Source organism: Mugil cephalus, chromosome 16, assembly GCF_022458985.1.
Source record: "Mugil cephalus isolate CIBA_MC_2020 chromosome 16, CIBA_Mcephalus_1.1, whole genome shotgun sequence".
NCBI lineage: Eukaryota > Metazoa > Chordata > Actinopteri > Mugiliformes > Mugilidae > Mugil > Mugil cephalus.
The window spans coordinates 18,306,461-18,332,583 of NC_061785.1; the positions used below are offsets into that span (position 1 = coordinate 18,306,461).

The window sequence follows — 26,123 nt, forward strand, 5'->3', positions numbered from 1 at the left end:
TATTGAAAGTCAATACATTTCAGCTTTAACAGGACCAATACCACAAACATAACACTGTAATTAACTAATCACAATTTTATCCATGAGCATGCTATTGAGTCTTTTGTTTCATTATAATTCCCCCATGGCTGTCCAGACTCATTCAAAACATGCACTGAAGGACTTCTGAACTTGACCTTTGACCTTTGATGATTCTTATATGAATTCTCGAGTTACGGCCATAAACAAGGTTTTACGAGGTCGCCGTGACCTTTGACCACGTATACCTTTGCGGTTCATCTTCAAATTTAAACAAATATTTGTGTCTAATATGTATTTCCTCAAATGGTGAACGCTCGGCAAATTTTTGCTGACGTTTTTATTTCTTGGAGCACGGCACAAGTTTCCTGAAATATTGCATTCACAGAAATGGGGCGTCTGTGAAATGAAGGTTGAACATTTTTGCCAAATTTGAACACGAACTCCAAAAGTCCCCGGCTGTTGCCTCGTCAGCGCAGAAACTGTCTGTATCGACAGCAGCAGCGGAGGTACAAGTGGGTGTGACATGCAACTGAAGTCTGGCCTAAGTCATGGCGCCACAAAAGCTGCCTGAACTTGCAGTTTTGTATATAGTTTTTTTCATACTACAGTGAAACAGAAATCACGCCTTTTATATGTGTCTGTTTCACAGTGACACTAGAAGAAAACTTTCTTTTTAGGCCTCAGGTACATTTGTACTTAAAATACATTCATACACAGTGTCTTTGTAAAGCTGCTAATGTTAGACTAATACAGAAAGCATATTTTTGCCTTGCTAATAAGCTTTCTCCTTCCTTGTTTACTGACTGGAATTGTTTTTTCAGAGAGTGCACACCTTATAATAAGTCCAACGGCTTTCAGCTGCTGGGAACGAGCTTGTTAGAAAGTACCAAGTAGACGGGGGAGAAGGGGGAAGTTGATAGACATGTTTTTTTTTAGTTTGCGATTACTTTAGATTACTCACTTTCCTTCTCTATTTATAATAATACAGCAATATTTAGGTTAGGAAAGTGCTTTGTTAATTACACAGTTTCACTTACCCTCCTGTGTACTTGGTATGGGCGTAACTTTGAGTTGCAGTTTCAACTTTAAACCGAGACGTTTTAACTTTCAAAAGAAAAAAACAAACAAACAAACAAAAAATTAAAAAACGGGCATTCAGAGGGAAATTCTGTGTGATTTAAGGTCCACAAACATTTTTAAATCATTTGTTTTGACACTTGTGAATGCAATTCGGCCAGCTTTCTTCCTTTTTCTAGGGTTTAGTGCCAAAACTGCTACTTCTATGCTAGGCTACAACTGAAACTAAACTCCAACCATTTAAATTTCTTTCAAACTGTATTTTGACTCCTTGGCTTTTTGACAACTACTCTGTGCCTGAGGTCTGACAGGACTGTTTTGTAAAGATGGAAGCACCAAAGATACAGCAGAGAAAGTCCTGGAGTCCAGGTGCTGAACCCAGTGAGGTAGGTGGTAGTGTTTTTTTTTTTCATGCCTCTGCAAAACACACTCCATTAAAAGGTGACATTACTGCATTACTGTCAGGAGAGAAGCAAACAACACTTAAATGAAATCACTTAGTGGGGATATGATCTTTCAAGTCTTTATTCAAGCCTTTATTGTGTATATTGCAGACATGCTTGGCATACATTGCTTACAAAAATGCATTTGCGTGATACTTATACATTTAGGAAATGAGAGACTACTTCCACGCCAGAGACACGCTGCACAGTTTCAGTGGTATTCACTGGAACACTGTATCATCCAAAATCCAGTCAAAAGAGAGTCTTATTATTTACCCGTTAGACTGCTATGTGAATATGTAACAATCCTCAAATGTACATGGGTATGAACAGGTTAAAAATAAAACATTCAAATGTTCATTGCCACTCATTTAAGTTAGAAAAAAAAAAAAGGAAAACCAAAGCATGGACTACATCTTTTATCATGTTGCATTTCTACAGAAACTTAAAAACATGTCTACAAGCTGATATCATTAAGATAAGATACTCCTTTATATATACCACAGTGTGAAATATGATGGTTATTGTGATGTGTACATTACAAATAATAGTATAATTATGTGTACATATGGAAGAAAATGACGGAATAAACTGACAGGATAATAAGGAAAACACAAATACTCATAATCGCTGTATGATGAGATTATTGGAAGTATATGTACAATGAGCATTTAGCCCTGGCAAGATTTCCTCAAAGCGTCAGAGCAGAATGACTGACTAGATATATATGACGACTTGCTTTACTGCTTAAAATGGATGTAAATGTAGGCGAAGTATTATGTGTAATGATTATGAATAATATCAATGCATGCATGCATATTAGCTAAATGTGTCTCCCTGCCAATCATACAGTCGGTATAAAACTCTGGATCCCACTTGCACAAACCTGAGATTGTCCTTGACTGAAACAAATTTACGTCTTTATTCAGGGATACGTGCCCAAGAAACGCCTGAAGTTACTGCTTGCTCTTTTCAAACACCACTAGATTGTATGTATAGTTTTGTCTGATCATAGAATCTGAACGACCAGACCCTGATGTCACTGGCCTGCTAATTTGCATGAGAATAAAATGACTTCACGTCACTTATATTTCCCCCTTTCTTTCGTCCACTACCTCAGATTCCTCGTCCTTTTTCTATGCTTTTTCGTCTCCTCCTGCTGCCCCCTCCTTTCCCAGGGTGTGGTATACCCCTTCTTTCGTTCCCTCTTTCTTCAATGCTTCATACCCCCCATCTCCTTCTGCTGCCCCCTCTTTCCCCAGACTGTGGTATACGTCGTCCTTCACCCCCCCTTTCTTCAGTGCTTCATACCCCCCCTCTCCTCCTGTTGCCCCCTCCTGTCCCAGACTGTGGTATACGTCTTCCTTCGTCCCCCCTTTCTTCAGTGCTTCATACCCCCCGTCTCCTCCGGCTGCAGCCGCCTGTCCCAGGGTGTGGTATACGCCTTCTTTCGTTCCATCTTTCTTCAGTGCTTCATATTCGCCTTCTTTCTTCTCTCCGCCCATTTCTTCAAGCTTCAGGGTGTCGTATTCAGCATCCCTCCCGCGCCCCACTTGCAGTTCCTGGTATTTGTCCTCATCTTTGTCTCGTGCCTTCTGTCCCACATCCTCGTAAATTGCCCCTATAAGAGGGTGACATACAATGCGGCATGTAGGCAGTGACCTTCAGCATGCACATGAAAAATGTTTAAAACAAGTAGCAGTAACTCACCTGTGGCTTGGTTCCTCTTCTTCTTCATTACAAAGTAGATAATAGTCGCACCAACAACCAACAGAACGATCACAACTAATACGATTATGATCAGAGGAGGACCGGAGTCGGGGAGATCTGAAACAGAAACAGATAATAAATTATGTATAACCAAGCTGTGAAAATAAAGACATAAGAGTATATAATATGTTAGCCTGCAAACTAAATGAATTTTAAAGTTGGTCTTGGGCAGGATTTAAGTGATGATGGATGGACAGAGTACCAGTGAGATAGTCGAGAACGACATCAGAACGCTGTGGAGTTGAATTTATTTTCTTCAAAATTGGCTCTGGTTGGTTGGAGGACTATCAGGACTGTGTAGGAATTGCATGAGGAGATATTTTTTTGCAATGTATCTGTTGAAAGACGTGATGAAATCCAAGTGGCGTGTTCTTGTATTCTGATATGAACTGAGTGTGGCTACACCTGTCAGACTCATTCAAAGTGTCTGATAGTCGAGCTGCAACCTTTGGGGAGTGAGTGTGTAGCCTCCAGACAGTCATATGTCCTTATGGCTGCATTCAGACAAAATGTGCCGTATTTTACATTTAAAGAGGTGCTGCAACAGTTTTTAATATTGTTCAGTAGCTCACGGACACCCTGCCTTCTCATTCCTAGAAAAGTGAAGATCAAAAGTCATATCATTTCTCAGAGAATGTACTAGTCGGAGCCATCCGCACCAGTACATAGTCAGGATCTTTCAAACTCAGCCGTCACTTTGTATGTTGAGGATTGTGTGAAAGGTATACTTGGCAGAGTTTGTTGGTTTCTGTTCATAAATGCAATAGTTAAACGTTTCCCTTTCTCACCTGCTAAAAGGGGCAGTGGTGTTATAGAACTTACATTATACGGCACAATCAAACACACACACCCTTTGCATGACACTGTGGGAAGGCGCTTGATTTTGTTTGAGTGCAACCAAAAGTCACACTTCACTGCTCTGCGTGCTTATCGTTGTGCATAGCTCAGCCCCACCCTCTCTCAAATGGACGCACAGACCCAGCTTTTTAAAGCACACAGAGCAGAGATGGTGATGTAGCTCAATTGCTCCGATGTTGCTCTGACATCCTGAGTGCTGGTGTTTCTGGAACTACACATAAACAGGCCAACCCCAGGAATGTCCTGAACACGGCTAAAAAAAAAAAATAACACAAAATGCAGGCAGATGACAGTGGCTCTACAGATAACGACAATGTTACACACTTGTTGTGCATCATAAGTGATATAGAGTAAGATGGGTTACTTTTTAGGCACTCTGTACATATCTTTATCTAGGATGTCCAAAACACCAAAGGTGTGACAACTGTGACAAAATCATGAGAGGGGATTTTTTTAATATAGATACTTTGTAAACTCCTTCCAGTCACAACAGAAATACCACAGTTCTCAAAGAATGAGAGGAAACTTACCAAGGGCATTACTGGGAAAAGATCTCTTGTTGCCCCACACAGCTCGACACCGGTAAGTACCTCCCACGGTCGGCTGCTGGTTGGCACTGAGAAGGACCCATGACTGACCATCTTTCTTGTAGTACCGATAAGATGCTCCGTCGGGGCAAGATGAACAAGAGCACGACCTGTCTTCAGTCAGTGCTGCTCTTTTGGGACGCCCTAAAAAGGAAAAAATTTGAAGATTTTTAAGATTTCTATTAAAGAAAATTATATGGTAATAAACAATATACAAAAGCAGTAAGAAGTTTGGTGAATACCTTGAACAAACACTTCTTGACTTTCCGAAGTCTCAGTCCTTGGAGGCCCACCAGTTGTGTCCCTGTATGTGAAGACGGCCTCACACTTATATTCTCTCTTTGTAGAATCTGTCACATGAGGGATTTCGTAGGTCGATTTGTCACCACTATGAATGCTCGCGTTATTCTTATAGAAAACAGCATGGCTAATTCGATCTGTGCCCCAGACCATGCACGCCAGAGTCAGACTCTCTCCAACTATAGGCGGGAAGGGATTCATTTCCAGAAGTACTTCTTTATCTAAAAGAAAATATGAGTCTGATTAGTTTAACTCCTATAATTAAAAAGAATTAACTCTGAGGACAGTGCAGTCCTGACTGTTTTTGTAAATTGTAAATCAGTCTGTAAAACTGTATATATAATTATACATTACATACACAAATATCTAAGCTATGGCCTTTATACTTTTTGAGATATCGTCATTTTGCATTCAATATTAAGCTATTCAAATAATAAAAATATTATCATTATTTTCATTTCAAATATGCGCAACAGTAGAGTTGCCGTGATGGAAAATTGTGAAGGAAATTTAAAAAAAAAATGTCTATTTTTAAAAAATATCTAATCAACTAAAGATTTTGTGTCCCCTCTGCAGTACCTCCACAGACCCCTAGAGGTTGTGGGTTAGGACTTCACTTTAAATACAAACTACTGTCAAAAGTGTAAATGTTAAACATGGAACACTAAGACAAATGTTATTAGTATTTGCAACATCTCATTAAATGCCTACCTGAGTTCCGCAGGATGATTTGGTTACTTCTCACTTCCGTAGTTTTATCAGAGCACCAGACAATTGTCTCAGGGAGACTCTTTGTTTGTGGTTCAAAGATGTAACTGACAGCATCTTTCTCCATTTTTCTCAGGATAACTTTGTACAGCTTGTTTCCCCTGTAGGTCCAGCACAACCATCCTACCAGACCATCCTCGTGCTCAATCTTCAGGTTAACTGAACCACCTCTCGGCATCACTGGCTGGCCTGAATGGATGGTGAGTGAGGCACTGGGAGTGAGATCTGAAAAGTAGATAAACATATTACAGAACTTCAGATCTTAGAATTTTTCAGCTGAAATATTAATATTCATGTGGTTCATTTACCGGAGACGGGCCTGGTAAAAGGATCACTTTTTTCTACACCGTCCTCACATCGGTAAGGACCCACCTCACTGCCGCTGTCAACTGGTATCTTCAAGAACTGTCCTGTCTGTGTTAGAGCCTGGCCATTTAAGTACCATTTCACGTTTTTTTCATCGCCTTTCGTAATGTTGTCACACTTCAAATAAATCAAGTCTCCGATGAAGATCTGGTTTAATTTGGTTGATAAGGTTACTAAAAAGGCAGAGGAACAGAGAAACAATTTGCGTTGGTGCTTTTTATTTCCCCACTGCTATAAAATTAAACAAAAAGTTATCATACGTTGTTATTTCTGCTAACATGTGATTTGGAAAAGAATGAGAGAAAACTGATTACCTTGTGGCTTTTGCTGACATCTTGCCACGAGTGTGAACACTGTAACCAAATATAAAATTATTATTTACTCTTTAATTCAACTTTCATGAGCAAGTAAAACACATTTTGCATTTGTTTCTTCCATTTAGCAGATACTGAATCCATATTCAAAATGATGATTCACAAAATAAACACATCTGTCTGTATCTTTAATTTCCGTGTGATCACAAGTGTTCTTCATTCAATTTAACAATTTGAATTTGACGCAGTCAGAAAAAATATTAAATATGAACAGTATTATGTAGCACAGCATTTATAAATAATTTGAAGTTCATTAAGTTTATTGTCATATACATAGCAAAGTTTACACTGGGCAATGAAATTCTTGCTTTGCGAGTTCCCCTTGCACAACTAAAATAAACAACCGAACTAGACTAAAATAAATGATAAATAAGCTTTACTCAGAGCATAGTTAAATAATGTTAGCGAGTAAGTATATACGTTGCAATTTGTTGTGCAACACTGTCACAGTGGTTGGACATTCAGAATAGAAAATTGTATTAAGTTATCCACACAATATATATATATAGATTTTTTTGTAGAAATAGTAAAATATTGTTGTGGCGACCCAGTGGCAAAGGGTTAGGACTTGTTATTTGCTGTTCAATGCAACAAAAATCAATCAAAAATCAAAAACAAACTCATTTTCTGTTAAAAGCCAGTGTCTAGCATCTGCGTGCGTGCATGTGTAATTGTTCAACAGTACAGTGTAATAATAATTATAGTTATAAAAAATAATGTTAGACACAGCTTAAAAAACTAGCCACTGGCATTTATGTAAAAGCAAACTGAAATCTGACATTCTGTCTCAAAAGCAAAACATAATTGTGATAACAGCAATGATGAAAATGAAAACTGTACAGATCTAAATCTGCAACAACCCACTAAATCTAATTCTCGACTTCACTTAATCCTTATTACCTGCCAAAAGGCGCAGAGGTAGTCCACCCTTCATGTCACAGAGTAACACAGACAAGAGAACCAACTCTCCCACTACGACACCAAGGACTGACCAGACACGAACAAGCAGTTTCAATTTTGTCCTCTTGAGGAAGTTGTTGGGGGTTGGGGCAACCACAAAGTGTTGCATGAATAAAGTATAAAGTAGATGATCTACAAGTTTAACCATCCAAGCATACTGCTGTGAACTAAGAATACTTTCAAAAATGTAAGTGTTATAGTTTATTTTCATCAGTTAACAAAATGCAGTGAATCAATAAAAGAGAAATCTAAATCCAGTATGGAATATTGGTGTGACCACCCTTTCCCTTCCAGACAGCATCAATTCTTTAGGTACGCTTACACAGTATTTGAAGGAACTCGGCTGGTAGGTTGTTCCAAACATCTTGGAGAACTAATCACAGATTTTCTGTGGACGTAGGCCTCCTCAAATCCTTCTGTCTCTTCATGTAATCCCAGACTTTGTCTTTGTCTTGCTGCACAATAAATTTGGGGCCAATCATACTCCTCCCTGATGGTACTGAACGATGGATAAGTATTTACCTGTATTTCTCAGCATTGAGGACACCATCAACCTGATCAAAACCCCGACTCCATTTGCAGAAATGCAGCCCTAAACTTGCAAGGAACCTCCACCATGCTCCACTGTTGCCTAAAATAACCTGCCTTCTGCTACAGACAAATATTTCACATTTTGACTCATCAGTCAAAGGGACTTTCAGAGGGATGGAGTTCTGTCTGCAGGCTTCTCCAGACAGTAGATGCACTATTCAACTCAGAGTAGCATCAGTCACTTTATGTATATGGTTGTTATGCGCTATGTCATGTTCTTATTTGTCTACTTTTTATATATACAGGATATATTTTATTTTTTCTCTTTTATATTTTTATATATTCTCAACATTTGCACATTCTTGTTTACGTTCTTTTTGTTTAGCTGCTGCACCATAGGCCTTTGAGGATGGTGGATGATGATCCCGTATCGCGTTGCACATGTCAGAATTGACAATGAAGTTGACTACACTTGACTTGATAGGTCCCACCGATTTTCGCCAATCCTGAGCCGATGACTCTAATGCTTAAGCCATCGAGCTTAAATAAACTGTTTTTTTATCTGTTTCCTTGCCAAGTTTCCTTGCCAGAGGGGCGAATTCTTTTACCGGAAGGAAGGGAGGGAGGGAGGAAGGAAGAAAGGAAGTAAGTAGGAACATTCCAGATTTCACATAAAAAGCTCCTAGAATCAAATGATAAGTAAGAGAACCGGACAGACAGATTCAGAAGGCGAATCCAAATATTTTTACAAACTACCATCTAGCCTCACAGTTAATGTTACTGGGTCCATTCCTCTTTAAGACAACCAAATCAGCATTTCTAAGAAACTTCCTTGCTACAGGGCAACCGTGGTTTTAATGGTGTCATACAATTCTGCTTACCATTTGGCAACTACCAAAATAAGGATTCTGAGAAGTTGAGGTTAAACTGTTATGACTCAGCAGACCAAACGCTTTCAAGAAGAGAAGTAGAAATTAGGATGCAGCTGCACACACAAAAGAAATAGTTTGAAATTGCACGTGGTGACCAGTGTCAAAGATAAAAACTTAACAAGATATTATCTGTCCTGAAATTGTTTCTTAGGGCTTTGTAATCAGTTATTTACTTGCAAGTCCTCTGGGGACGCTGCATTCTTTAGGTGTAGATACCGCTGTTTTCTAAAGATAAAGAAAAAGCAGAAAACTAACTGAAGCCTGGTCAGCTACTTCTGCTTTTTTTTCAGTGTTGTGTGAAAGAAGAACTGGTACTGGTATTGGCTGTCTCAAACTGGCTGTGCCTAAATATATATGTTTTTTTCGAAGAAATTAGGACGGTTTCATGTTCGTGGCAGTGTACTCAGCAACTTTTCATGACAGCTTTTCTAAATAAAGCGTACCTAACCATTTCCTCTGATCCTCTCCAGTATTATTACTGCAGGTTTTATTGCTCATGTTTTAAAACAGCGTCACGTGAACAGTTACATGAAATGGCCACCAGAGTCCAGCACTGCATTGGTTATTCTTGAGAAAATAACTTGAGGCCTTACAGCGATTTGGAGCCTGTCTGTAATCAAATGTGCCTTTACAGTAAGCAGATGTTTGACCATACATCATATAAAACCTTTAATTACAAGGTGGAAAACGTGCATTTTGCTCTGTAAATTTCTACATCAGTGTACAGCTCTCACAAGTAGGTTTTTTTTTTTTTTAAAGCACCCAAACCGACAGGTGCCGCTTCATTTAAACTGGTGATTTACTTTCTTCATGCTTCCCAGCTTCCAATTCCTGAATCAATACCAAGTCTCTTTCCTTCTGCCCTGTGCTTTGTCTGCCTTGGGTTTAGCTCTGTTTCTGACTCACCTAAAGTAAAGACGCTGCTCTGACTAAAATGAACAGTAAAAAAAAAAAAAAAGCTCTAGCCAGCATAATCTTTCTACTGTACACTCCATCTGCCCATGACCCACTTTTGTCTCCTTGTGTTTGGCGTAAGAGGGGTTAATGCAGAAGGCAGGGAGAAAGCTGGTTTCTCGGAAAAAGGACACTGGGCTGCAAAGGCAGCGGAAACGCCTAGATAGGATGGACACGTGATGAATATGGACCATGGAGAGGTGCACCATTAAAGGAAAGCACCTACTAGAGCTCTTATTAAGGATTGCCATGCAGGTGTCATATTGTCCTTAAGAGGCTTGATATGGGAGCATTCATCCTCATCTCCTCTTAGCAGAGTGTGCTATTGTGCACATTAATGTGTTTTAGTCGAGCTTTCCTTCCTCCATCCTTCTCTTTGATGCATCCTAAAAGCAACTGTAAAGCAGGCGTAAGGACACTTATTTCTCTCAAACACTCTAACTACATGAATGCTGTTCTGAAATCTTAAATGGACTTATCGTCACACATATCCAACATTGGAGTACTAAATATATATATATTTTTGTTCTGGCAACTTTTACCATTGAGTTTTTAAAACTTTTGCGGCATTTTCCATTTGCTGAACGGATTACACTGTTGATATGGATCTGAGGAGTGACTGGATGAGAAAGGTTGAGTTTTTATTTTCAGGTTTTAATTGTTCACAGCCTGTCATTGCCTGTCAAAGCCAACTACCCGGCATTCTTATCAGCTGTGGTTTGTGTTGAAATAAATAAAGATCGTGTAACTACTTCAACCACAAATAAAACTCTATGGATAGTTTGAAGGAAATATTTTGAATTTGACAGTGGTGCTGTTATTCACGTTAAAATATTCAATGGGCGTCGTTTTGAATGGGAACATCTTCAGACAAAATTGTAAGAGCTGTCCTACGAACTTCGAATGAAGCTGGGTTAAATATAATTAGCTTTTAGCTTTTATAACAAGGAAGTGCTGAAAGGCGTGGTAGTGTGTGAACCTCATTATGACATACAAGTCAGAATGACTCTAAGAAATGTTATGTGAAAAAATAGATTAGTTAATTTGCAGTAATACAGTGACTTGCCAATTCATTAGCGCCACATTTGCATTCTGATAAAACAGTCCTGCACTAAATTTCATCTTCATGAATGTTCTGGTATTCAACATTATTTTAAAATACCTCAGAGCGGTTCATTCAACTGTGTTTACATTTTGGAGGCTGTGCTTTGTTGTACTATTATATTGTGTGGCTCTGACACATGCTTCTATTATTTTGACAACCCCGCTGTAGTCATTGGGCTAAATAACAGAAACACCTTTATAAATTATAACCTTAGAAGATCCAAGTGTTTGTTTGGGATGCATCTTAGTGTAACTAACTAACTAACTAACTAACTTTTCGTTAGTCAGTTAGTTAGTTAGTTATTTTAAATGAGATTAAGATCTCAAGGAATTTGGGATTCGTAGGACCTAGGAAGTATAAAAAAAAAATAAACATCATCTTCGTACAAGTAGTTTTTGAAAAAAATATGTGGACATGGATTATTTCACTGTATATTACAATTTAAGTCACCAATGTGTACTAAAACTGCTTATTTTAAGGCAAAAGTTTGGAAATTGGAAACGATGAAATCCCGATGTCCTCAGACGAGTACTTGCTAATTTATTAAATTTGCACGTCATATCAAGAGAATTAGAAAAGTTAATAAGCATAAATTGTATTAACCCTTTGCTATCAGTACTTGGCAAGACGACAGTGTCTCCTTATGAGGACTAGTGTCCGACCAATAGGGATATTTTGGCCCGATAACGATAGCCGACTGCTAACGTCACTCATGTAATGCTACTACTGAGACAAAATCTGCGATGATATAGCAAAGTTGCCTCGCAGTTATTTTACACCAGAGATTTTGTCCACTTTTGAAAGGGGCAATGAAATGTGGCCTATAATTGTTGTTCCAATGATGTTTTCATGTTTACAGTTACTTCATGAACTAACTTACCCTGACTTGTGGAAAAGGGGGAAAAGTCCGCTGGTTGAGGTTTTGTGGTGTAGAGTGGGCGAGGGTCTCACTGAAATTTGAGCTGAGTCGATCTGGGTGAGCACAGTGACTGTATATACTATGGACAAACCCATTGAGACGTCACCCGTTGAATTCTGAATCTCGAAAATTAAGCCCAAAGTGGGCGGAGCCTGCGTTTGCCAAGTTGGATGAGCTTTACTCCGCCCACACTCGGATACTCCAAATATGGATATGGGGCGACCCCCATATTTGTTTGGGCGGAGCTAAAGCAGCCTGAACGTTGAAACCACCCAAGTTGGTGCTACCAGGTTAGCTCAGACTACAGAGCTAGGCTAGCAGCTATCTGAGGTGCTAGCAGCTGGCTAACATGGTGGTGTCGCTCCTGGTTTGATGCCACTTGTCCCGACTAGGGAACCTCCACTAGAACTGCAGCTGTCCTATCAGGCCCCGATATAACGGTGACAGATAATCGGTCGGTCACTATTGAGGACAACAGGTCTAAATAAAGCAGAATAAACGTAATACATTATGTCCCCATGTGAGGACACTGGGTCTCAGGAGGTTAACAGCACCTCAGGCTACATCCTTCAAAATCATAAAGTTGAATGAGCAGCTTTCTGATGGTGTTCTAACATAATCTGATTACTATAGCAGTCATGAAGGAGGTTTTAGTGCAGGACTGTCATATTAGGATCCATTTGTTTTCCCTAGTGTATCGAATGATTGAGCAAGTGTGTGTATATTATAGAGTCAAAATAGGTCTGTGGATTATCCAGAGTAGTCAGGACACTATTTCTGTTGCATAGTTGCAAATGTAATTTTACTGTATAGTAGAAGCATTTTTGCGCTCAAATGTCGCTCAAATCTACTGATGACTGGAAAAATAACACAGAGATGGACCAGTTCTCATAGATCAAAACCAGAACAGTGGTCATCAGTGTACTTGAGAACTTGGTTCACACTTCACATACAGCTGCAATAATACAGCACATCTGGATCACTGAAATGAAAGAAGCAGTTTTGGTTACATTTACTTTGACCCTCCTGCAGCGAGAAGACAAATGTGACGGTGAAGGGTCCAAACCCATCCTATCTGTGTATGTGTGAATCAGTGCCAGATAAAGAGGTGGGAATCCTATCATAGGACTCCAGGAGTGTGAGTGCCTTTAATTGATGCAGTGGATGAAGTGAGATGGTGGCAAGGTTGAAATGTGGTGGTGGAACGGTGAAGACAAAAAGACAGCGAGAGAGTGTAATGAACATAATTGGGGATAACTGAATAGTGGAGCAATTGGATGCTAGAGCAACTGTCAGATAGATGGTACAGATTCAGTACACAGAGAGGAAGGAGAACGATGGAGAGAGATCAATCTAGCAGCTTAAATAAGACAGAGAGAGTGAGAGACGAGAGAGAGAGAGAGAGAGAGAGAGAGAGGAAGAAAGGGAGCAGCTATACCAGGGCAGAGTAGGTGAAAGTGTGTGAATGGAAAAGAGAAAGAGAGACTGCACAATCCAGTGGCTCACGCTGGCTCACACGATGCATATTTAAAGATTAGAAGGCGTGAAAATGTGATTTTGAAAGGAAAAGCGAATCACTTTTTCTTATTTTGCTAATCTGCTTCATCTACTGGATCCTGCTCTCATTTTTATTTATTTATTTATTTTTTAAATTCAGATTCCTTTTTACTCTCTTTGTGGTTTACCAAGGAGGTCACTGCGGATACAACAAGGAGCTACACAGCCTGAACATCACACTAAAAGGTATTTACCCTTTATTTTGGTTTTAATTCACTTTAATAAGACCATGTTCTGTGCGTATCTCTCGATCAAAATAAAGAGTTTCTATGACAAAATAGCAGCAAAACGTATTGACTGGTAGGAAGCGTATGTGTGTGAACTCTGAACTTAATATTAAAAAGAACAATAGTAAGTACGGGGCAAACAAAAAAATAAGTCATTAGTAGCAAGGTGAAAGTCACAGCACTGCTGCTGAAAGTGTCAGAGAAAGAAACGGGGTGCACGTCCTCTGAGGTCTGATTCACATGTTTTATGTAGGTGGGGAGGACGAGCAAAGTGGGACAGAATGAAAGATGACAAAGATCGCAGAGCCTTCAAAATCAAACTACATGTCATCATGCGTGTGAGAGCAGGCGCCGGTGTTAGACACGATGTGTATAGATACGATCTGTAGATTAGTTTGCGTGTTGTTGATGTAAATAGCACTCAAACATTTACAGCTGCACACAGTGATGCTGAGGAAGTTAAATTCTCTAAATGAGCCTTACGTGCTGAATCCTACGTTATCGCCGTAATTACGTCCCTTGTGACCAGTTAAGAATCTGCTCCATGTTCATCGTGAAGGACAGTTGTATTTAAAAACGGGGTTCCTCATAGTTAAAAAGTAGGTTATGACCTGTTGTAAGACTACGTACTTATCTTAAAGGAGGAAGTCTTTATGTGTCGATTTTTGTGACCGTTGTCTGTCAGAGGTTACCCACTGGAGACTGAGACTATTAACCACAGATGTGATCTTTATCAGTAGAAACACTTGAACTAGACATGAATGCTAAATCGTCATCACATGAACCACGGGTTCTGTCTTTTCCTATTGCTGCACCATCACATTGAAAGCATTTAACTAGTAAAACACAAGAACTTTTATTAAAATGAAGTGATAGTTAACGCTATCATGCATAACAAATGTGTCTATAGAACAATAGTCAGTTTTTTTTTTTAAACGGATTAGTTTAAAATATTATAATGAAACCAGAAAGAGTCTGTATTGCATCTTTATTCTGTTTATTTAGGTGCATTTTGTTTATTTCCATCACACTGACCAATTAAATTACATAAAACTCCGTCTTGCTCTGGGTGGTATACAGACATACTTTCTTTGAGTGATTCAACTTTAAAAGCATAAACCAGAGTGTCCTGGTGGAAGCTCTGCAATCTGATGTCCATACTGCTACTAATGTACTGAAGTTACATATGTTAAACTAAGTGGCTTGCACCTTCATGCAAAGATAACAGGTAACAAGAGGTAATAAAAGGTAACAAGAAAGAGCAACCACAGTGAGCTGTTAGATGAAGAGCTGCACTCGGAACATGTTTTCAGAGAGGCAACCAATTCCTTTCGGTGTCCAGCTCTTCACACACTCATGTCTTTTCCTGCTGAATGATGGTAAAAGGACAATCATTGATTGATGTCTTCACGTTCAAATTACAAAAGTTTGTTTTTATGTTTCCAGAATTAATAGTATTAAAGCACATTTAGTAAGTGCATGCATCAACATATCAACCCAGGATGGAAATATGTGAAAATTTAAGTCTGGGTGATTGAGGAAAAAAATATATTAATACTTATTCTTATGTAAAGCCTATATTTATGTAATGCCTACATTAAAACCATGCAGACACTTACAGCTTTATTCTGGATGCATTCAAAAAGAGAAGTTGTTAAAGGGAAGAGGTGAGCAGAGTCAAAAGGGAGCTCATCAACACCCACATTTCACACACTTCTTCAGCTGCGACTTGTCAAACTCGTTGCCTGTTTGCTGTATTTATGGTGTCAGCTGGTGGAAAGGTGGAAACCCTCTAAGGATCCAGAGAACTGACTCACACTCACACAGCCACACATGAACAAGTAATTCATTCCCAGCCTGGTTGGAAAACGGGGTGTTACAGTATTAGCTAGCACTGTGCACCAGTGGAGTGTTCCAGCTCTGTGCACTTTCATCCTACAGATACACTATAATTGACTTTGCACGGCCTCTTAAGACCTGCCCCACACAACGTAATGCTCAGCAAGCAGTGCTGGCTCTAAAAGCATATTTTTCTATGGCACAATTGCACCCCAGGGAATTAATTTGGAAAAGGGAGAAAATAAACAAACTGGCCAATTTAGAGCAGAGTGGGCACAGTAAGATTAATGACTTCCTCAAAACACAGAACAATTGATCATAATGGGAACGAAGAGAACTGCGTGACGTTATCCGTTCCAGAAAAGGGAGCGAGTGATTACAGGTAATGTGTGGGTAACGCCAAAAGAGAATGTGATCATGAAACAATTCAGATGAAAGACTTGGAATAGTCTGAACAGATCCATGTGTCTCTCTGGTTCAGGACAAAAGCTACCACAGCTGCCTTTTTATTTGCACTGCATCTTGTGCATGCTGTTCTTTCCTGCCCAGTCCTGTTGTGTCCTCTGCGATCACTGCAGGAGGAGAAGGAGTCGATACACAGGCTAGTCAGTGAGGCAGATGTGACAATGCTAGATGGTCCAGTAATTCTCCAGGGCTTGGTCTGGAGAGAGTGTAGGACAAAAGACAGACATGTGGAGGGAATATTTCTAGTGATGGCATGCTTCTCTGGAGGAATAAAGCCCGGCTGTACAAGCTGCAGGCTGCTGCTGTACCCACGAAGCTGAAACGCAAAACCCACAACAAAATGTTCCTTAAATCAGTCCCACGTGAGTGTTAAACTGGGATGTAGCTGCATGAAAAGATGAGAAACATAATATATAACAAAAACACACACATGTTCATTAGCTTAAAGACCATCCTCTTTCTAGAATGAAGCTATATCGTCAAATAACCTTGAGAAGTAAGTTGGTGTTTAACTAAAGCGTATACTCTAAAACCATTCTTAATGAATTTCTAATTGTTATTTGTGGAACTAGAGTCTTGTTGTGGTGCTCATTAAGAAGGGAAACCAGAGAGGAGCCGTTTCCCCTGACTCTGCAGGCTTTTCATTATTACATACAGGGAGACTTCCCCCTGGGGAAAGATCTGGAGGATTGCCGTAAGCCGTGAAAATAGAAGCCGGTAAACTGCGACGCGTTATGAGGAACTCAACTGCCTTCAGCTTTACAATTTCTGAACACAACTTCAAGTTAATGACTGTCACAGTCTCCTCGCACAGATGGCTCGGAGAGCATCAGCTGGATTTTGGATGCACTGATTACAGAGACTTTTGTATAAAACCCCTACTGTCAGCAGAACACAAATACAAGTTTAAATTATGTAAATGATCATATAAAAATAGAAATGATATATCGTGCAGTAACAGAGCTCACTACATGTGGGCAACCGCACACTTTTAGGTCTTAGTGTAGCTGTTTCAGCTCATTACTCTCCCTGATTCAATCCCACTGATCAGGTGCTTTCTGTATGAAAACTTACACTTACCTTTTCTGTCTAACCGTCAACCTCCATTTTGATAAAAAGTGATGCCGCTCTGCTTGTATCTGAAAGTTTCCTCACCCTTTCTCTTTCCGCCTTGGTTAAAGTGACTATGTATTTACTGGCTTAGTGTTAAGGTTTCTTATAAAATTGAAAGTTAATAATGAAGTGTTTCCAGTCTGTAGAACCAATTACGCTCCATTACACAGAAGCCGGACGAACTGTAATGAGGCCTGACAGGCATTGACATGGTCCTCGCTTTGTCAGCCATGTCTAACGGCATTTATTAGTATCTTGTTGACTTTTGTCTCTCAGTGTTACCTATAAGTCACTGGACGTGCAAGGTAAGTGAAACTGTCACTAGTGGACAGTCTATTTGTGGCTGTTGTACCTGCCATAAAACCCACTCTAAAGTCTTAAACCTGCTCTCATCTCCCTGTGTCTGACTAGTTTGTCTGTGGCCTGCTTTCATCGTATTTGAAGCCTGAGGTGTTTTGACAGGAGCTCTGGGACAAGTATAAAAAGAAAAAAGATGCCCTTGAAAAGTTTTTTTTTTTGACATAAGGATTTCTATAGATCTACTGTCTTATTAGAAATGTTTTGACCCTGCATCTGCGCTTTCTCCTTCTTCTTTTCTCATTGTGAAACAGAAGGCAACCTGCATAGTTGGCTTCTCTGTTTTCCTGAGATTTTGACATTAAACATCGGACATTTTAATGCACTTTCTGTTGTGTCACGTGTTGTGAATGAATGGAGAGTTTGTTTTGTCTGATATTAACTATCTTTTAACAGTTGGCATGGGTTGCAATTGAAAAACCAGGTACTGGTTTGTCACCGGTGAACTAATTACTAATACCATTTGTATGTATTCCATATACCAGGTTACGAAGACAATGGGCAAAATACACTAATGCACACCAAGTTTGCATTCAGTGCTGATACAGACATGTAGCATATGGACGTGAAATGTGGTGTCATTCAAATCATTTTTGCAAGAAACACTAACCAATAAATCGTGTCTTATCAGTGGGCCCACATAGATCAGCCCATTAGCAGCAATGCTAACCTCCAATAAGCCATGTGGAATATTAAAATATTTAATGATATCCCACATGGGGGTCACTTAAGTTTCAGTTTAAAACATTTCTTCTTAATCAAACGGTCGACCTCGCATTTAATTTGAGACTATAATACAAATCTCTGCTATTTTTACACAGCTTCAAACCCCCATGAAAACGAGGTCATGGGCAGAGACTACTGAAAAGTCCTGATTTAGGGGTTTCTGTTGTGTGGCCGACAGATGCCTTTTAGCTACTGTATCAAACTATGTTTTACAGGAAGGGGGAAGTCTTGAGAAATTGCGCAGGGGATGTTCACTCCTAAATCTCTGCTGCATTGAGGTCTCCCAGCCCAACCGGCCAAGTTTAGCCCAAGCAAGGCCCTCAGTGCGCACTCCACCTGACCCAATTATATCCAGTCTGAGGGGAAAGATAGCCCACTTTGATCTACGTGAGTCCGCCAGCCAGGCTTCGGCTGACTGGTCTGGAACTTAATGCTGCTTTCTGCACGACATTTTTCCAGGACAGGCGTGTTTGAGTGCTGCTTAAAGAGCTCAACTGTAGAGTGTGTGCGTGAGCTCATACGGTATGTGTGCAGGCGCATGCACACGTGCTCAGAACATCAGGCGAGCAGCCCATGAAGCGAACTGTGGCCCCTTTTCGCTAAAAAAGATGGTGCTCGGTGGGTTGGCGCTGGGAAGGGTAGAGCTGGAACGCAGATCAAAGAGCCACAATATTAATTGTGAATTGGAGCGGAGGGTAATTATTTAAATCATCCACTTAATTACTGATTAGCAGGGTTATCATTTATTGTTTGATTAGCATCAGATATGGAACTGATTAAAAGCCATCTGTTTGTCTTGGATAGGCACATTTCTCCCCCCACTCATGAAAATCTCTGCGTGGATAGAGGTTGAATCTATTTCTGATATTGTTATCTGCCTGTAAAATTAATCAAATGTGCCATGATTATCAATTAGGCACTTGCATTTCACCTCATTTTATCAAGCACATATTGAATTTCTGCCAAACCTTGTCACTGGAACAGTGAACCATACCAACAATATAAAATTCATTAAGAGAGATTGCACACTATATTATTGCACATAGAAAATCACGTGATTTTTTCCATCATATTGTTATGATGTTAGCTTTGATCTTAACTTTAATGAAGGCTGATGCTGTATACAGTAAGGTGCCACTTATCATACACCAGCTTTGCCCTTCCCCCACAAACTCTGACATCATTGCACCACCCCTAGAATTAATATCTATGCTGCACCATTCATATAAAAGTAAGTGCCCTCTCCCCTCATGTTGGTGACTCATTCCATCCATCCTACAGCGGAGTGGGCCTCGAGTGTTCTTGACAGCTCCTCATCACTGGTACAATGAAAGAGGCTGAAGGGTGGAGACCCAGTCAAAGAGAGGGCTATAGAGGACACAACTTGGCCGCTCCACTTTTACAGGACATAAAAGTGGGACAATCTGTTCCTTGGATGATCTCCAATTCTACTTTCCGGGGACCGATACACTGAAAATATATCTATACACATGCTCTGTCCTACATAAGGAGAGAGTGAGTGACTGAGAGAGAAAATGAGGGAGAGAGGAGAGAGAGATTGACGAAAAGAAACAATATGAGTTGAACTGTTCATAAAGTCTTCACAGTACATTGTGCTGGGACTGCTCTTATGAATTTCTTCTGTCAAATGAAAAACCCGGAAACACACTGGAAACGTCAGCGACCACATCTAACTCCACAGGAAGAAAATCCCATTATTTTTTGCACTACTGAAAACTTTTGAGGAGCCTAAACATGCATATTCTTTAGCAAATAAAGAAAAAAAAATAACTAAATAAGCTCTGGAATTGTTAATATTGCAAAAAGCAATCTCAGAAGACTCAAATACGTTATCAGTGACCTCTTCATCCATCCATTTTTGCTTTCCAGGTGCCCAAGGAGGGCATCCATCTCTGTCCTCATTATCATGATTAATCTGTTCCTGATTCTTCATCTGACTTTCACTCCATTTCCTCACTGTCTTTGGACCCATGTCTGACCAAATCTAATGAAATACCCTCTTCTTGGCTTCTAATCATCAGAAGTCAAGCTGCCAGATTAACTTCCCAAGGGCAGGTTGACTCACTAGCTCCTTAAAATCTTCAGAAGCCCCTCTATTTTACTCTTACATTGCACCCCTGTTGAAAAATTTAAGTGTGGTGCTCAGGGGAGACAGAAAAAAAGCAATTATATGGCATTATTGAATTGTGGATAGAGCTTTGGCATGCCAAAAACTCCAGTTAATCCCATCTACACTGGCTTCAAAAGTGAGTGAATCTCCATGGACCCCCCCATGGAGATATAAATAAACATGGTGACCACCTAGCGCAAAAAAAAGATTTTGCCCTTTATGGTTACTTTCCCGATTCTTGACAACCGTTCAGAGGTTAATTTAGTTATAATTTAAATGACATCATGTCTTATTGTTATGCAAAATGAAGGATATAAGAACTTTGAGTGACAGGTGGATGGTCTCACTTACCTCAGGTTCTAAACACACACTGTGTTTGTGTCTTGTGTTTTTGTCTTTAAAAGCACTTTTCACGGAACTGCACAGACCAAACCTCTAAAGCATAGGTCTTCAACAGGGGGAACTGCACGCAAAATCTTTGGTCAGCGATACAGGATCTGTCTCAACAGCGCACCATTTCACACAATGCACCACACTAGATAAGTCAATTTGACCTTCCTGTACACCGTAGTCCCCGCCCCTATTGCTGCTGAGCCAATCACGAGGCCGCATATCACCGGCTGACTGTCCCCTTGTGTTCCCCGCAATCCTGATATATTCTGTTCGTACATTGTTTTGTGCAACTCCTTTAACTGGCTCTCTACAACAAAGGCAGAGAGTGTTAAGTTAGCCCGATAACATCACAATAGTTAAATTAATAGGAAATAGATGGCGATGAGAGATTCAAACCACAATTATCCTGCCAAACAATGATCAGGAACCCATAAAAACGTTTAAGGTTTTAGGCATTGTCCCTCCTAGTCAATCCAGACAAATCCGGACTTAATTTCCAGCAACACATACTCGAAGGATGTCTGGATAATAGTCCTCTGACAGTAGGATGTAAAATAATCAAATAATCTCTGAGGACAAAGAAAGTTAAAATTTGTTGAGAGGTGATAGCCAGTTGAGACACAGGAAAGCCAAATAGCCAGTAAAAGGAACCTAGACTGTGCTGTTTTTTTCGGACGGCAATGTGGTTGGAAGACAAAGACAGAAGCCATGATGGCTAAAGACATTGTTTCAGGAGATGGGATTTGAGTTGACATGGCTATAATATTAATTCAAAACTGTATACATTCTTTTATCCTGAGTTTATTCTTCCGTTACTGATTTATTCTCTTACTTTCACGTCTCTTCCAGCCACAGTAATCTTCCCACTCTTCTTTTATTACTCTCAATCTGATTACTCTGCTTTATGCAAACTACAACTTTCTCCGTCGTCTCTCTTGTGTATTCCCCTTTCACTTTTACATCCCAATTAGTTGGCTCCTGTCTACTCTCAGCCTGTCCCTCTAGTTCCTTATCTTGCTTTGTGCAGACTCAGTGTCGTTTAATATTTGATGAGTCTTTGTTCATAAATCAGCCTCGGCTATTCTCTCACAGTGTACTTGAGTGATACTGTTAATCTCCAAAACCTTGTGAGTGTTGGCACGCTGCTCTTTGTCAGCTTTTGATTAGAGGCACTTTTGGCTCCGAACGTGACCACTTTGAACGTGTAAATCTCGCTTAGAACAAAGTCCAGGGGTAGGGTCTCATCTCCTGCTGTCCACTACTGTTAAATGTATGCTGAAGACGGATTCCAGATCATTGATAATTAAATAGAAGGTCTCTCTTATGACTGCTGATACACTGAGACTATTCAGTTTATTACCACCAGCAGAGAGCATTAAAAAAACAAAAAGAGGTTTCCTGTGTTAGCCAGCTGCACACTTCCTCTGATGCGGCTAGAACAGACATAGTTTAGTTCTTCTCTTTCAGCGTTCACTGGTTAACTTGCCCTCAACTGTCATCATTTCACCCAGTAATGCTCAAACAGCAGACTTCCTACAGGCCAGTAAGGCATGAACAAGGAGTCAGTCACTCCAAACCTGGTGAATTTATAACTATGGAACTTAAAAGATGGTTCTCCTGAAGATGTAGTAGATGTTATTATGCATTATTTATCGATTAACAATACAAGTCTGTAAGAAAAAAAATCTGATTTCAAGGTTAATCTCTCTCTGCTGTACTTTGATGTAATTTCTTTTATCTTTAACCCTAAACTGAATCTACAACAGACTGTAGCCAGTAAACAATAACAAGTGCAAGTAAAGGGATTGTTTAAGTGTGACTGTATGATGTACTGTATCTATAGTCTGTAAAACCTACAGTAAATAGTGGTTTGCAAGCAAAAACATGAGCAAAAAAGAAGCAGAGAGGAGTATTGTAAGCTCAGGAATGGTGTCGACAAGGTCAGCAGCAAAACATGTTAGCCTAAAGGCAACACAAAAAAATCTATATCACTTTAAGTGTATCTTATATTTAGAGTGTTTTTACTGTTTTACTTCACCTCGCTTAGCTGCTGTCAGCTGCAGAACTGAAACTGTAATTTAGATCTATGCTCTCTTCAAAGCCACCAGACTACAGTGACTAAAATGACCTCAACCTCATGGAACATGGAAGCTGCTGGTTCACAGTATTCCCATGCTTTGTGAGGAGTAAATTACTTTACAATAAGGTATAACAGATCTATTCCTTATCGTAAAAAGATATTGATTTTTTTAGGTTGTGGTAGGTGCCTTCAATACGTTTTTCTGCTGACCCTGTCCACAGCAGTTCATTGTTTGGCTTCTGTGTCGGTAACGTGGGTGCGCTGACCCCCATCTATTGTAGGTAGATACACAGACTATAGATGATTACCTCATGCAACTGCACTTCAAACTGAGCTATCTTTTCAAATAATAACTCTAGAGCCTAACCATACTTAATGCTAGGTTTAACTCCAAAGTCAGGCACCCATTCATACTGCACCAACCCTGCAGGTTGTTACGGGAGCATCGTTAGTCCTCACAAGCCATGCTCATTTTTAGCTGTACAACAGTCAGAAATGGAGTCAGCATTGGGAAAACACGAAAACTGATTTTTTTAGCCAAAACAACAGATAAGAACAAAGGCGACTTCTTGTTACAGTGTTTTGAATATGGGTATGCCGTTCATCAAATGTTTCTGCTAGATATGTGGCTATCGGCTGGCTTCTTCATTTCTTCGTTATTATTTATGTCAATTGCAGGCCACTGTAAGCTGTACCAGACACCTGTTGATGTCCTTGGTCCCCGATAGAGGTTGATAAGTCAAAAGTCATAGATCACTTAATGCCCCTTTAACCTCCATCAGCACCATGTATTAATACCCAACTGAAGTATGTGCATGCTGTTAATCTGTGACTGAATGAGTTGAGACGTGTGTCCTAATTTGAGTTGAGATCCATCTGAGCATTCTGATACCCATCTATGTCAGCCTCCCAACTCATATGATATTCATAGCACCAAGCTGCCAATGAGACAGTGGGAGATTCCCTGCGTCACTCACCATCATTCAGGCGGCTGTCGGCAATGGTCCAGATCTGCATGATGGCAAAGCCCCTGTAGCCAGACTTCACCACAGAAAAACCAGGACAAAACATATGGAGGCGCCAGTATGCCATATCTGAAACACAAAAAAGATATGAAACAACCTTAAAGGAAAATCCACCCTAAGACACTGGCCAACAGCAGAAGACCTGGGGTTTATGGGTGTAAAGATACTTTTCTCTTCAGCATCAAGTGGAATAATGTCTGTAATTATCCTATTTTGATGTCAGTCCCTCATGATCGCAAAAAGGTTCGCATCATTGGTTTTATGTCTTTCATGAAGGAAGAACTCACCTTAAGTCAGGTACTGCCGGTTTCCTGATAAAAAAAAACTGTCTGCAAATTGTTCCTTAAGGGGGAATTGTCTCTACAATACTGTAAGATGTCTTGAAATATCCCATTAGGATTTGGTGTAAGTGAACTGAAAATTGACACAAGCCACAATACAATCTCAAAGCCCCTGCACCTTTGCAACGTATCTTACATTCTTAAAACTGTATACAATACTTTTGACTTCTTCTGACAAGCAGATTCACTGCTATGTAACCCCCTTAAATCTGGAACATGAGCTGATGTCAAAGCGTCCAGATAACCCACCCAATGCCACAAAAGCTATCAAATTGCTCAAGGAAAAGATCTGCCTAGGAGAAGAGAGGCTGCACAAAAAGCCGTGCTTGTGCAGATACGGCAAATGTGCTCTGATCAAATTTGTACCATTTTGTGCAACAAGTCGACAGAATTTTTCAGATCCAGAAGTTGTCACATGGTGTTGTAGCATTAATATTCCCTCACTGAACCATATGGACAAAACCAAGGTTGGTTGAGAGAATGTAAATATAATACAAAGTCACCTGCTGCATCAATTAATTAATATCAACAGTGTACAGTATCGGAGGGTGGAATTTTCCTTTAAGAAGCTCACATTTAGCTGTTAGCCCTGGGCTGTGCCGCAAACATAGGTCTGCTCCATTATCACAAAGCAGCAATGATCTTGACCTCATGTGTTGCTAAAGTGGATGTCCAACTCACTCTCTTCTGCAGAGAACCTGTGATGCAAATTCACGGAGTTTATATTTAGCCTGTCTTTCATCAGCCTGCTATTCCCCGATGCATTCCCAGTGGCTAAATGGAAAATGTGGACCAGCTCTGTGCTATTTTACACATGTGAACTTATTAGCATTGGCAGTGGCTGGTTTTTCTTCTATTGCACGTGTCTTTTACATACTTAAATTAAACACATTGTAATTTGTTTTAAAGTTCACTTTAAATGAAATAAGAGTTAAATGACCAACGTTTACTCCCTTCTCTGCCTGTTTCCCACAGCATGTTTCTAAGGATGAAGCCATGGGATAGCCATGTTTTATCTCGATGAAAGCTATATCACTCAGCCCTCTCTGCAGTGACCCCTGCACAGCAAAGGATGCTGGGAAATAATGAGCACTTTTATCCCGGTCAGGATGACAAAGATGGGGAGGATGAGGAGGAGGAAGAGGAGCAGGGAAGAGAAAAGAGAAAAGAGGAAGGTGGACCTGACACGGAGAATGGAGGACTAGATGGTCTGGAGGAGAAGGAAATGACGGGAGGACGACAATCCTGGGAAGTGAAAGGTGGTGAGGTGGTGAAGCCAGCTGCCATTGTGGTCGGTAGACAGAGAGTAGACCGGCCCCTGAGGCTGGGCAACCAGGGCAACCGAGGTGCACCTTACATGCCCAATAAAGCCCTGCCACATCATCAAGCTGCCAATAAGCAGCAGCAGCAGCAGCAGCATCTCATGGCAGCAAAGAGACGAGCTCTCATGGAGCGCAGCATGACCACAGTGGCCCCGCTGGAGGACACGTACATGACCATGATGGTGTTTCGCATTGGAATTCCTGACATCAAACAAACAGTAGGTGCATCAACAACACTGACCATACCATACGTGTGAAATGTTTACACCCGCACCCACAATTTAAAAACCATTTAAATATTTAAAAGAAAAGTGAAAAGAATAGACTGCCATACTCAGTGGAATGAAACCATTTTAAAATCTAGTTACCTGAATAGCACAAAAGTCGCGCTCACAAGCAGGGCACTGACTGGAAGTCTTTCCAAATGAGGAAGTAGTTCAAGTCAGATCTCTCTGGTATTGCATCAGAGAGAAGTGGCTTTGGTTCGACAAACAGACTTTCTTTAAATAAAGAATATGCAAATGGCATTTGTGACCTTTTACTTATTCTCGTATGCAGGTTGAGATCATGATTTTGTAGTTT

The 26,123-nt window shown here is 40.2% G+C and overlaps 2 protein-coding genes across 4 annotated transcripts in view; one reads left to right on the forward strand and one right to left on the reverse strand.

Moving 5' to 3' along the window:
• Nucleotides 1-1,607: 1,607 nt before the first annotated feature.
• LOC125022067 lies at nt 1,608-7,592 on the reverse strand. Its single transcript, XM_047608360.1, has 8 exons — nt 7,465-7,592; nt 6,505-6,543; nt 6,133-6,363; nt 5,768-6,049; nt 4,999-5,277; nt 4,700-4,900; nt 3,252-3,368; nt 1,608-3,162 (listed from the first exon to the last, which is right to left on the reverse strand). The coding sequence occupies exons 1-8, from the start codon at nt 7,496-7,498 to the stop codon at nt 2,678-2,680; spliced, it is 1,668 nt and encodes a 555-aa protein (XP_047464316.1). The 5' UTR covers nt 7,499-7,592; the 3' UTR covers nt 1,608-2,677.
• A 5,844-nt stretch (nt 7,593-13,436) lies between these two features.
• The window catches only part of LOC125022554 (SH3 and multiple ankyrin repeat domains protein 1-like), a 39,027-nt gene continuing 26,340 nt past the window's right edge, over nt 13,437-26,123 (forward strand). For all 3 annotated transcript variants that reach the window (XM_047609281.1, XM_047609283.1, XM_047609282.1), the window contains exons 1-2: nt 13,437-13,708; nt 25,195-25,759. In XM_047609281.1, coding sequence (XP_047465237.1) covers nt 25,292-25,759 — 468 coding nt within the window. In that variant the 5' untranslated portion in view covers nt 13,437-13,708; nt 25,195-25,291. The remainder of the gene's footprint in view (nt 13,709-25,194; nt 25,760-26,123) is intronic.

Excerpts from the sequence above, each read along its gene's own strand:
- LOC125022067 (XM_047608360.1), bottom strand. The coding sequence starts at position 7,498 with ATGAAGGGTGGACTACCTCTGCGCCTTTTGGCAG. Across the intron at positions 6,364-6,504 it reads ATGTCAGCAAAAGCCACAAG|TAACCTTATCAACCAAATTA; the intron begins GTAATCAGTTTT and ends CTGCCTTTTTAG. Across the intron at positions 5,278-5,767 it reads AATCATCCTGCGGAACTCAG|ATAAAGAAGTACTTCTGGAA; the intron begins GTAGGCATTTAA and ends ATTTTCTTTTAG.